General features: G+C 38.3%; 1 protein-coding gene across 1 annotated transcript in view; it reads left to right on the top strand.

The window, feature by feature from the left end:
- LOC309978845 (protein WWC3-like) overlaps positions 1-13,980 on the top strand; it is a gene marked incomplete at both ends in the record, with an annotated part of 165,365 nt that overhangs the window by 73,165 nt on the left and 78,220 nt on the right. Inside the window, 1 exon segment of the mRNA XM_082865490.1 lies at positions 2,559-2,708. Within this exon segment, the coding sequence (XP_082721616.1) occupies positions 2,559-2,708 (150 nt within the window).

Consider the following 13,980-nt stretch of genomic DNA (forward strand, 5'->3'; position numbering starts at 1 on the left):
GGGGCACGGAGTACGGGGTGAGCCTGCAGCTGCAGAGGCCAGTGTGACGTTGCACCAGCCTGAGGCGCGCTGTGCGTTCTCCTGGGGATGTTGTCCCTGGATCCCGGGACCCTGGCAGTGGTGGGCTGTACAGGCTCCCCGGAAGGGGTGTGTGGATAGTGACCTGTGCTCGCACACAGGCTTCTTGGTTGGCTTCCTAGTGTGTGGAAACCTCTCCTCCTTCATTGCTCCCTACCACTGGTGCAGTTCCCGTCCCTATTCTTTTGTCTCTGTTTTTTCTTTTGCCCTACCCAGGTATGCAGAGATGTATTTCTGATGTATCTGTGGGAATGATGGTGATCTCTTCGTCTTGCTCTTCCGCCATCTTCCTCAACTCCCTCTACAAAGAGTTTAAAACACACGTGTAAGACATCATCAAAAAGCATAATAAAAAATGTGGACAAAATACTACAGTAAGTCTAGAAAACAGTGTGAACAAAATGAGAATACTGACAAAGGAAAATGCTGTATGCTAATGATGAACAATCGGTAAAGAAAACATAAATAAAAGAAGGTTATTCCATGCTCATGGATTTGAAGACTTAACATTATTCAAAGGATTATACTATCCATGGTAATCAGTAGTTTTAGTTCAATCCCTGTCAAAGCCCCAATAGTGTTTTCTTTTTCAGAAATAGAAAATCCGTCCTCAACTTCATATGGAATTTCAAGGGATCCCCTAGGTAGCCAAAACATTTTGCAAAAGAAAGACCAAGGTGAAAGGACTCATACTTCCTGATTTCAAAACTTAGCACAAAGCCACAATAAGTAAAACTGTGTGCTACTGGCATAAGGACAAACATGTGGACCAATGGAATAGAATACAGAGCCCATATATAAGCTCTCATATATATGGTCAATTGATTTTCCACAAAGGAGTCAAGACTGTTATTCATTACTGGAAAGGACACTCTGTTCAACAAATGGTGTTTGGAAAACTGGATATTCACATGCAGGGGAATGAAGCTGCAGCCTTACTTTACACTATAAAAAGGTTAACTCAGAATTGATGAAGGATGTAAATGCAGGAGCTAAGATTACAAAACTCTTTGAGGAAAACACAGAGGAAAATCTTCAGAGCATTGGATTTGGTAGTCTTTTCTTGGATATAACACAAGACAGCACAGAGAATAAAAGAAAAAATAGAAACTTTGTAACTCAAATAAAGTGTTAGGCATTAAGTGATGCCAGCAGTTAAAAGGTATCCACAAAAATCAGAGAAAATATTTGCAAATCATATATTTTTTAAGTAGCATGCAGAACAAGAACAAAAAAACTCTTAAACCTAACAAAAGAAAGGCAAACAATTCAATTGAAAGGGGGTAAAACCTAAACAGATATTTCTTGAAAGAAGATGGACAAATGGCTAGTAAGCATATGAAAAAATGCTCAGTCTCATTAATCATTGAGGAAATGCAAAGCCAAGAACAGTGAAATAATATTTCCCGCACAATAAGATGGTATATAATTTAAAAACTGAAAATAACAAGCGTTGGTGAGGATATGGAGAAATCGAACCCTTGTATGTTGCTGTTGATTATAAAACATGCAGCCATTCTGGAAAGCAGTTTGAGAATACTTCAAAAAGTACAACTTACTGTATGATCCAGCAGTTCCACTGCCAAATTTATCTATATGTAAAAGAGTTTAAAACAGGTATTCCTATGAATTCATACATATTCATAGCAGCATTATTTTTCAGTAGAAAAGAGATAGAAATAGCTTGTGCCTATCAGCCGATGAATGCATATATATTCAATTATATATAGAATGGAATATTATTCAGCCATAAAAAGGAGTGAAGTAGTTAACATGCTATATGTTTGAATCTCAGAAATGTTATTATAAATGAAAGGAGCCAGACATAAGTTGTATGATTTTGTATGCTTTTTTATATGAAATATTCACAATAAGTAAATCGTTAGAGAAAAAAAGTGATTGTCATTTGCTTAAGGTCAGGGAACCAGTGATACTGCCTGTTCAAAGAGTTACAAGTTTCCTCTTGGGGCAGTGGAAATGTTTTGGAACTAGATAAGAAGCAGTGGTTGTACAACATGGTGATTGCATTAACTGCCACAGAATGGTTCAGTTTGAAAGCATTGTGTTAGGTGCATTTGAGCTCTCTAAAACATATATGAGCACAGTATGGGAATTGTTTTCACATTCTCTGTGGTTTATCTATGAAGATCTCAAGGGATGTTAGCATTTTTTTCTTACTAACATAACTGTTTTTCTTTAGGAAACAAAGATTTTAAAAGCTAGTTAAAATGGTACCACAATTATTTGCCATTTTAGTCACAATCCATCAGAATCAGTCAATCACTGGTTTAAATTATAAAAAATTTTATTAAAGGTGCAAGTAGTGAGAAAATTTTCTTTTAAATCTAACAAGAATGGAGAGTGGGGTGGGTCAACTGCCCAGTGAGAGTTGGAGACCTATAATTGGAGTGAAATGACTGCTTTAAAGAGAAGGGAAGCATTACATCTCTCTTCAAATAGTTTGTCTTATTCTGTTACAGAGCCTGGTGAACCTTACCAATGGTTTCAAGAATTTCTCCTTTATTACTGACTCTCTGCAGGATTTTTCTCAGAGTTCGGGCTCACTTGTAGATTCTCATTTGCCTCAACAGTTCTGTGATGCTTCATCTCAAACGGATATCATTGGAGAGGTATGCTTGCTTAAGGGACAAGAAACAAGTGTGCTGAGAGAGAAGGGCTTCTTTTGTGTTGCCATCAGCAGTTTTGTTTAATTTTCCATTTTCACAAATATTTAATGTTTTATGCAGTTAGGTTGAAAGACAGCATATTGTTTGATTCCCTTTTGTGAAGGTTCAATGGTATGGGATGCAGTTAAATTTTTAGCTACCTTTGTCCTTGTGACTTAGATTTTTTAAAAGAACCCTTTGCAGAGTTGAGATTAAACACTTTTTCAACAAAACATGACTTTCTAATGCACAGATTGGCAAGCTTTTTCTGTAGAAGGATCAGACAGTGAATGTATTAGGCTTTTCAGGGATGTGGTGTCTGTCAGCTATTCAGCTCTGCCATCTAGTACACAAGGACCCATAGGTTCTAGAAGAACAAATTGGTGTGGCTATGTTCCTATAAAACTTTACTTAGTAGGTGGCAGAATGGATTTTTCCCCTGGTTGCCTGAGGATTGACTTTACAACACTAGGTTACTAAAGTCTTTGTAGCTGAGGCACTCTTGGCTTCTACTTTGATCCTGTTTGTCATTGTTCTAAAAAAAGGTTAGGAAATTTACCTGAATTAAAATTAATTTTGTTTGAGACTTGGTAGAATTTCAAAATGCACTTTTGATAATGTGTGAATCTTTGAGTTAGGCGAGGGTTGGGAATCAGTATTTGAAACTGGACTGTGGATATTTAAAAGCAGTACTTTTGTAATGTCATTGAGTGACATTTGCTGTTAAGATTTTACCAGATAGAAAGCCACTTGGACTGCTTCTTTTTCCTAAGACTTATTAAACAGAGATGTGTAAGTGGAAAGGTGAAGACAGAAAAATATGAGAGAATAAAGAAAATAGATTGACATAAAACTCAGGTCTTGAAATAATTAGTACTGCAGGGGGAAGATGGTGGAAGAGTAACACGCGGAGATCACCTTCCTCCCCACAGATACATAAGAAATACATCTACACGTGGAACAACTCCTACAGAACACCTACTGAACGCTGGCAGAAGACCTCAGACCTCCCAAAAGGCAAGAAACTCCTTGCGTACCTGAGTAGGGCAAAAGAAAAAAGAATAAACAGAGACAAAAGAATAGGGATGGGACCTGCACCAGTGGAAGGGAGCTGTGAAGGAGGAAAAGTTTCTACACACTAGAAGGCCCTTCACGGGCGGAGACTGCGGGTGGTGGAGGGGGGAACTTTGGAGCCACGGAGGAGAGCACAGAAACGGGTGTGGAGGGCAAAGCATTGAGATTCCTGCACAGAGGATCAGTGCTAACTGGCACTCACCAGCCCGAGAGGCTTGTCAGCTCACCTGCCGGGGCAGGCGGGGCTGGGAGCTGAGACTCAGGCTTCGGTTGGAGTGCAAGGAGAGGACTGGGGTTGGTGGCCTGAACACAGCCTGCAGGGGGTTAATACACCACGGCTAGCTGGGAGGGAGTCCGGGGAAATGTCTGGACCTGCTTGAGAGTCAAGAGACTTTTTCTTCCCTCTTTGTTTCCTGGTGAACAAGGAGAGGGGATTACGAGTGCTGCTTAAAGGACCTCCAGAGACAGGCGCGAGCCGCGGCTAACAGCGCGGACCCCAGAGATGGGCGGGAGACGCTAAGGCCACTGTTGCCACCACCAAGAAGCCTGTGTGCGAGCACAGATCACTCTCCACACCTCCCCTCCCAGGAGCCTGTGCAGCCCGCCACTGCCAGGGTCCCAGGATCCAGGGACAACTTCCTGGTGAGAACACATGGCGAGACTCAGGCTGCTGCAACGTCACGCCGGCCTCTGCTACATGGGATCGCCCCACATCCGGACCCCTCCCTCCCCGCAGCCTGAGTGAGCCAGAGCCCCCAAATCATCCCAAATTGAGGAGGTAGATTTTGAGAATTTTAATATATTAAAAGATGTATTATTTTTTCCCCTTTTCCTTTTTTTGTGAGTGTCTTTGTGTATGCTTCTGTGTGAGATTTTGTCTGTATAGCTTTGGTTTCACCATTTGTCCTAGGACTCTGCCCGTCTGGTTATTTTTTTACTTAAAAAATTTTTTTTTCTTAATAGTTATTTTTTATTTTAATAATTCTATTTTGTTTTATCTTTATTTTATTTTATCCTCTTTCTTTCATTCTTTCTTTCCTTCCTTCTTTCCTTCCTTCCTACCTCCTTTCCTCCCTCCCTTGCTCCTTTCCTCCCTACCTCACTCCGTCCCTCCCACCCTCCCTCCCTCCCTCCCTCCCTCCCTCCCTCCCTCCCTTCCTTCCTTCCTTCCTTCTTTCTTGCTTTCTTTTTCTCCACACTGGTCCAAAAGACATGTCCCAGCTCCACGTAATATCACATGGTGAAAAGCTCCCAGAGATCTCCATCTCACCACCAACACACAGCTGCACTCAACACCAGCAAGCTACAGTGCTGGACACTCTATGCCAAAAACTAGAAGACAGTAACACAACCCCACCCATTAGCAGAGAGGCTGCCAAAAAACATAATAAGACCAGAGACACGCCAAAACAAACCACCAGATGTGGACCGCCCACCAGAAAGAAAAGATCCAGCCGCATCCACCGGAACACAGGCACTAGTCCCTTTTACCAGGAAGCCTACACAACCCACTGAACCAACCTTAACCACTGGGGGCAGACACCAAAAATAAAGGGAACCACGAACCTGCAGCCTGCAAAAAGGAGACCCCAAACACAGTAAGATGAGCAAAATGAGAAGACAGAAAAACACACAGCAGAAGGAGCAAGACAAAAACCCACCAGACCTAACAAATGAAGAGGATATAGGCAGTCTACCTGAAAAGGAATTCAGAATAATGTTAGTAAAGATGATCCAAAATGTTTGAAATAGAATAGAGAAAATGCAAGAAACATTTAACAAGAACCTAGAAGAACTAAAGAGGAAACAAGCAATGATGAAAAACAATAAATGAAATTAAAAATACTCTAGAAGGGATCAATGGCAGAATAACTGAGACAGAAGACCTGAAGACAGTGACCTGGAAGATAAAATAGTGGAAATACCTACTGCAGAGCAGAATAAAGAAAAAAGAATGAAAAGAACTGAGGACAGTCTCAGAGACCTCTGGGACAACAGTAAACACACCAACATTCAAATCATAGGGGTCCCAGAAGAAGAAGAGAAAAAGAAAGGGACTGAGAAAATATTTGAAGAGATTATAGTTGAAAACTTCCCCAGTTTGGGAAAGGAAATAGTTAATCAAGTCCACGAAGCACAGAGGGTCCCATACAGCATAAATCCATGGAGAAACGCACCAAGACACATATTAATAAAACTATCAAAAATTAAATACAAAGAAAACATATTAAAAGCAGCAAGGGAAAAATAACACACAACAGAATCCCCATAAGATTAACAACTGATCTTTCAGCATAAACTCTGCAAGCCAGAAGGGACTGGCAGGACATATTTAAAGTGATGAAGGAGAAAAACCTACAACCAAGATTACCCAGCAAGGATCTCACTCAGATTTGATGGAGAAATTAAAACTTTACAGACAAGCAAAAGCTGAGAGAGTGGAGCAGCACCAACCAGCTTTAAAAGAAATGCTAAACGAACTTGTCTAGGCAAGAAACACAAGAGGAGGAAAAGACCTACAGTAACAAATCCAAAACAATTAAGAAATGGGAATAGGAACATACATATCGATAATTACCTTCAATGTAAGTGGATAAATGCTTCCACCGAAAGACACAGACTGCCTGAATGGATACAAAAAGAAGACCCATATGTGTGCTGTCTATAAGAGACCCACTTCAGACCTAGGGACACATACAGACTGAAAGTGAGAGAATGGAAAAAGATATTCCATACAAATGGAAATGAAAAGAAAGCTGGAGTAGCAATTCTCATATAAGACAATATAGATTGAAAATAAAGACTATTACAAGAGACAAAGAAGGACACTATATAATGATCAAGGGATTGATCCGAGAAGAAGATATAACAATTGTAAATATTTATGCACCCAACATAGGAGCACCTCAATACATAAAGCAAATACTAACAGCCATAAAAGGGGAAATCGACAGTAACACATTCATAGTAGGGGACTTTAACAACTCGCTTTCACCAATGGAAAGATCATCCAAAATGAAAATAAAAAAGGAAAAACAAGCTTTAAATAATACATTAAACAAGATGGACTTAACTGATATTTATAGGACATTCCATCCAAAAACAACAGAATACACATTTCTCTTAAGTGTTCATGGAACATCTCCACGATAGATCAAATCTAGGGTCACAAATCAAGCATTGGTAAATTTAAGAAAATTGAAATTGTATCAAGTTTCCTTTCCGACCACAATGCTATGAGACTAGATGTCAACTACAGGGAAAGATCTGTAGAAAATACAAACACATGGAGGCTAAACAATACAGTACTTAATAACGAAGTGATCACTGAAGAAATCAAAGAGGAAATTAAAATATACCTAGAAACAAATGACAATAGAGACACGACGACCCAAAACCTATGGGATGCATTAAAAGCAGTTCTAAGAGAGGTTTATAGCAATCAATCCTACCTTAAGAAACAGGAAACATCTCAAATTAACAACCTAACCTTGCACCTAAAGCAAATAGAGAAAGAAGAACAAAAGTACCCCAAAGTTAGTGGAAGGAAAGAAATCATAAAATTAGATCAGAAGTAAATGAAAAAGAAATGAAGGAAATGATAGCAAATATCAATAAAACTAAAAGCTGGTTCTTTGAGAAGATAAATATTATTGATAAACCATTAGCCAGACTCAGCAAGAAAAAAAGGGAGAAGACTCAATAGAATTAGAAATGAAAAAGGAGAAGTAACAACTGACACTGCAGAAATACAAAAGATCATGAGAGATGACAACAAGCAACTCTATGCCAATAAAATGGACAACCTGGAAGAAATGGACAAATTCTTAGAAATACACAACCTGCCAAGACTGAATCAGGAAAAAATAGATAATATGAACAGACCAATCACAGGCAATGAAATTGAAACTGTGATTAAAAATCTCCCAACAAACAAAAGCCCAAGACCAGATGGCTTCACAGGCAAATTCCATCAAACATTTAGAGAAGAGCTAACACCTATCCTTCTTAAACTCTTCCAAAATATAGCAGAGGGAGGAACACTCCCAAACTCATTCTACAAGGCCACCATCACCCTGATACCAAAACCAGACAAGGATGTCACAAAGACAGAAAACTACAGGCCAATATCACTGATGAACATACATGCAAAAATCCTCAACAAAATACTGGCAAACAGAACCAACAGCACATTAAAAGGATCATACACCATGATCAAGTGATACACCATATTAACAAATTGAAGGAGAAAAACCATATGATCATCTCGATAGATGCAGTGAAAGTTTTTGACAAAATTCACACCCATTTATGATAAAAACCCTGCACAAAGTAGGCATAGAGGGAACTTTCCTCAACATAATAAAGGCTATATATGACAAACCCACAGCCAACATTGCCCTCAATGGTGAAAAACTGAAACCATTTCCACTAAGATTAGTAACAAGACAACGTTGCCCTATCTCACCACTCTTATTCAACATAGTTTTGGGAGTTTTAGCCACAGCAATCACAGAAGAAAAGGAAATGAAAGGAATCCAAATTGGAAAAGAAGAAGTAAAGCTGTCACTGTTTGCAGATGACATGATACTACACATAGAGAATCCTAAATATGCTACCAGAAAACTACTAGAGCTAATCAGTGAATTTGGTAAAGTAGCAGGATACAAAGTTAATGCACAGAAATCTCTGGCATTCCTATACACTAATGATGAAAAATCTGAAAGTGAAATTAAGAAAACACTCCCATTTACCATTGTAACAAAAAGAAAATATCTAGGAATAAACCTGCCTAAGGAGACAAAAGACCTGTATGCAGAAAATTATCAGACACTGATGAAAGAAATTAAAGATGATACAAATAGATGGAGAGATATACCATGTTCTTGGATTGGAAGAATCAGCATTGTGAAAGTGACTCCACTACCCAAAGCAATCTACAGATTCAATGCAATCCCTATCAAACTACCACTAAAATTTTTCACAGAACTAGGACAAAAAATTTCACAATTTGTATGGAATTACAAGAGACTCCGAATAGCCAAAGCAATCTTGAGAATAAAAAACGGAGCGGTAGGAATCAGGCTCCCTGACTTCAGACTATACTACAAAGCTACAGTAATCAAGACAGTATGGTACTGGCACAAAAACAGAAAGATAGATCAATGGAACAGGATAGAAAGCCCAGATATAAACCCATGCACATATGGTCACCTTATCTTTGATAAAGGAGACAGGAATGTACAATGGAGAAAGGACAGCCTCTTCAGGAAGTGATACTGCGAAAACTGGACAGGTACATGTAAAAGTATGAGATTAGATCACTCCCTAACACCACACACACAAAAAAACTCAAAATGGATTAAAGACCTAAATGTAAGGAGAAAGACTATCAAACTCTTAGAGGAAAACATAGGTAGAGTACTCTATGACATAAATCACAGCAAAATCTTTTTTGACCCACCTCCTAGAGAAATGGAAATAAAAATAAACAAATGGGACCTAATGAAACTTCAAAGCTTTTGCACAGCAAAGGAAACCATAAAAAATACCAAAAGACAACCCTCAGAATGGTAGAAAATATTTGCAAATGAAGCAACTGACAAAGGATTAACCTCCAAATTTTATATGCAGCTCATGCAGCTCAATAACAAAAAAACAAACAATCCAATCCAAAAATGGGCAGACGACCTAAATAGACATTTTTCCAAAGAAGATATACAGACTGCCAACAAACACATGAAAGAATGCTCAACTTAATGCAAATCAAAACTACGATGAGATATCATCTCACAGCAGTCAGAAAAGCCATCATCAAAAAATCTAGAAACAATAAATGCTGGAGAGGGTGTGGAGAAAAGGGAACCCTCTTCCACTGTTGGTTGGAATGTAAATTGAGACAGGCACTGTGGAGAACAGTATGGAGGTTCATTAAAAACTACAAATAGAACTACCATATGATCCAGCAATACCACTACTGGGCATATACCCTGAAAAAACCATAATTCTAAAAGAGTCATGTACCAAAATGTTCATTGCACCTCTGTTTACAATAGCCCAGAGATGGAAACAACCTAAGTGTCCATCATTGGATGAATGGATAAAGAAGATGTGGCACATATATATAATGCAATATACTCAGACATAGAAAGAAACGAAATTGAGCTATTTGTAATGAGGTGGATGGACCTAGAGTCTGTCATACAGAGTGATGTAAGTCAGAAAGAGAAAGACAAATACCATATGCTAACACATATATATGGAATTTAAGAAAAAAATGTCATGAAGAACCTAGGGGTAAGACAGGAATAGAGACACAGACCTAGTAGAGAATGGACTTAAGGATATGGGGACTGGGAAGGGTAAGCTGTGACAAAGCGAGAGAGTGGCATGGACATATATACACTACCATATGTAAAATAGCTAGTGGGAAGCAGCCGCAAAACACAGGTAGATCGGCTTGGTGCTTTGAGACCACCTAGAGGGGTGGGATAGGGAATGTGGGACGGAGGGAGACGCAAGAGGGAAGAGATATGGGAACATATGTGTATGTATAACTGATTCAGTTTGTTATAAAGCAGAAACTAACACACTATTGTAAAAGAATTATACTCCCATAAAGATGTTAAAAAATTGTTATATTGCAGGTTTGGAATTTGAGGCTCAGAGAGGTGAAGTGACTTGCCCAAGGTCACACAGCTTATTCTTGTTTGATTGTAAATCTTGTGTTGTTAACAGTACTAGTCATTAAATGTTCAAAATGAGAAAAAAAATAATTAGCTACTATTTTGAAACTCAGCAAACGTTTCCTCTTTTGGAAGTATAGTAAATAATGAGTATTTCTTGAATTTTCTGGAACAGCCTATTTTCAGTTTTCCCCTCATTTTCCTAATAGTACACTTGTACATTTTCAACCACATGTATTATGTGGTTTAAAGAATATGGTCACTAACTGTAACACACAGGGAAGAATCTGTTAACCCAAAAAATAATATTTTTTTCTAAAGATTTTGGAGTGACTGAGAGAAGTAAAGAAGTCTGACTCACTCAGTTTCTTTAGTTAGTCATTGCTTCTTGTCAGGAGGTTAGAATTAGAATGTATTTATTTCTAACTAGCATGAGGAGAAAGGGGTTAGATCAAAGACTTTTGTAATGATTTATATAGAATGTCCTAAACCTTTTGGTTTGAAGCTTGTTACAGAGTTATAATAACAATAGCAGTAAATTCTTCTTATTGATGAAACTCTTAAGTGTACGGGGGCAGGCATCTTCCCACGTCTGACCTCATTTTAACCAGTTGTTCCCATCTCTGTTACTTAGTATGATGAGGAGACTAAGGTGCCAGGTTACCTAAGGTCTTAAAGCTGAGAGAGGCAAGTCTGGGTTCAAAATTACATCTCTGATGATTAAACTCCTGCACTGTCTACTACATCATGTTACTATAGAGAAAAATACCAAAAAGCTATGCCCTATATCATAAGTACATATGATATCATATATTAGCTCTTACTATGTGGGTTTTAAAACTGCAGTCAAAGTGTCAGGTCAATTAGAAAGTCAGTCTCAGATTAGGTGACAAAACAAGCAAGAATGTACAAGGGGGAAAAGACAGTCTCTTCAATAAGGAGTGCTGGGAAAACTGGACAGCTACATGTAAAAGAATGAAATTAGAACATTCTCTGACATCATACACAAAAATAAACTCAAAATGGGTTAGTAAGACCAGACGCTATAAAACTCTTAGAGGAAAACATAGGAAGAACAGTCTTTGACATAAATCACAGGAAGATCATTTTTGACCCACCTCCTAGAGTAATGAAAATAAAAACAAAAATAAGCAAATGGGACCTCATTAAACTGAAAATCTTCTGCCCAGCAAAGGAAACCATAAACAAAATGAAAAGACTAGGGAAAGACAGATGAGAAAAAATATTTGCAGAGTGACCAACAAGGGATAAATCTCCAAAATATACAAACAGCTCATGCAGCTGGATATCAAAAAGAAACAAACAAGGCAATCAAAAAAATGGGTGGAAGATCTAAGTAGACATTTCTCAAAATAAGACATACTGATCGCCAAAAGTCACATGAAAATATGCTCAACATCACTAATTATCGGAGAAATGCAAATCAAAATTACAATGCGATATCACTTCACAGCAGTCAGAATGCCCATTATCAAAAAGTCTACAAGCAATAAATTCCACTGTTGTTGGAAATGTAAACTGGTGCAGCCACTATGGATAACAGTATGGAGCTTCCTTAAAAAGCTAAAAATAGAGCTACATATGATCCTGCTATCCCAATCCTGGGCATATATCCAGAGAAAACCATAATTCGAAAAAATACATGCACCCCAGTGTTCACTGCAGCACTATTTACAATAGCCAGGACATGGAAGCAAGCTAAGTGTCCATTGACCATGGAATGATAAAGATGTGGTACATATATACAATGGAATACTACTCAGCCATAAAAAAGAATGAAATAATGCCATTTGCAGCAATATGGATGGAACTAGAGATTACCATACTAAGTGAAGTAGGTCAGACAGAGAAAGACAAATATCATATGATATTGCTTATATGTGGAATCAAAAAAAGCGATACAAATGAACCTATATACAAAACAGAAATAGAGTCACAGATGTAGAAAACAAACTGTGGTTAGACGGGGAAAGGGGAGGAGGGATAAACTGGAAGATTGGGATTGACATATAGACACTACTATGTGTAAAGTTTATAGCTAATAAGGACCTACTCTATAGCATAGGGAACTCTACTCAACAGTCTGTAATGACCTACGTGGGAAAAGAATTTTAAAAAGAGCGGATACATGTATATGTAAAACTGATTCACTTTGCTATACACCTGAAACTAACACAACATTGTAAATCACCTATACTCTTCAGCATGGCAGTTTGTTTCACCAAAATGTGCAAGCTGAGAAGGCAATAGAGAAAGTCACCTAACATGATGGGAGTAACAATCCATTGTAACCTAATCACAGAAATGACTTTTCTTTACCTTTGCTCTTTTCTGTTGGATCGAATCAAGTCACTGGGTCCAACCTACTTTCTAGTAGAGGTGAACACACCTGGGCTGAATAACAGAAAGTGAAGATTGTTGAGGGCCAACTTAGAAGTGTATCTATTTTAGTTAATATTATGAGCCAGTTTTGAGGGCAGGTGTTAGGTATATGACATGTTTTCCAAGAATAGGGATTTGTAACCAGAGACTACAAGCAATATCAGCATAACATTGGAATTTGGAATTTGTGGTACATGGTATAGGACTATATAGAAACTGAGACAGGAACCATTTTGGTATTTTTTTAATTGTAGGTTGCTTTGTTTTTGACTAAAACATTTTTATTTGTCTCAAAGAAGAGTGAAGCCTACAAGTTTGTAAATTACTTTTAGAAGAGATTTAAGGAGTGAAGTGTATTAATCTCACTGAAGAATCAGCTCAGTGATAAAGAGGGTGATGAAAAGACAAGTAGAGCATTTCCTTTCTGGAAAGTTTCTGAAGATGTCAAACTTCATATCTAAATATGTATACTGAGCAGAGTTTGTGGAAAGGGGGAGCTGATAGAACTGTTTAAATATATGATTGTGACTCATTTCATTGGAGAATTTTCAGTGCACCATAAGCCACTTCTTCATCTTGTCGTTCAGTATATGTCCAAGGCAATACACGTGTAGAGAAATTCACGATAGAAACTTATCAAAATGTGTATCAACAGATAAATTACTAATCATTCAAGTAGAATGTTCTTAAATATTTGTTGACATGAAGTTATTAAAAGGAAAAAGACTTAGTGGTCATAATATATGATCTAATAAAGTCAAGTCTACACCTAGAAGGATTTTTTTAAAATTTATTTATTGTTGGCTGCGTTGGGTCTTTGTTGTGTGCAGGCTTTCTCTAGTTGCAGCAAGCGGGGGCTACTCTTCGTTGTGGTGCACGGGCTTCTCATTGTGGTGGCTTCTCTTGTGCAGTATGGGCTATAGGTTTGCGGGCTTCATTAGTTGCAGCATGCAGGCTCAGTAGTTGTGGCTTGCAGGCTCTAGAGCACAGGCTCAGTAGTTGCGGTGCACAGGCTTAGTTGCTCCATGGCATGTAGGATCTTCCTGGACCAGGAATTGAACCCGTGTCCCCTG

This window comes from Leucopleurus acutus (genome assembly GCF_964270905.1).
Source record: "Leucopleurus acutus genome assembly, chromosome: Y".
NCBI lineage: Eukaryota > Metazoa > Chordata > Mammalia > Artiodactyla > Delphinidae > Leucopleurus > Leucopleurus acutus.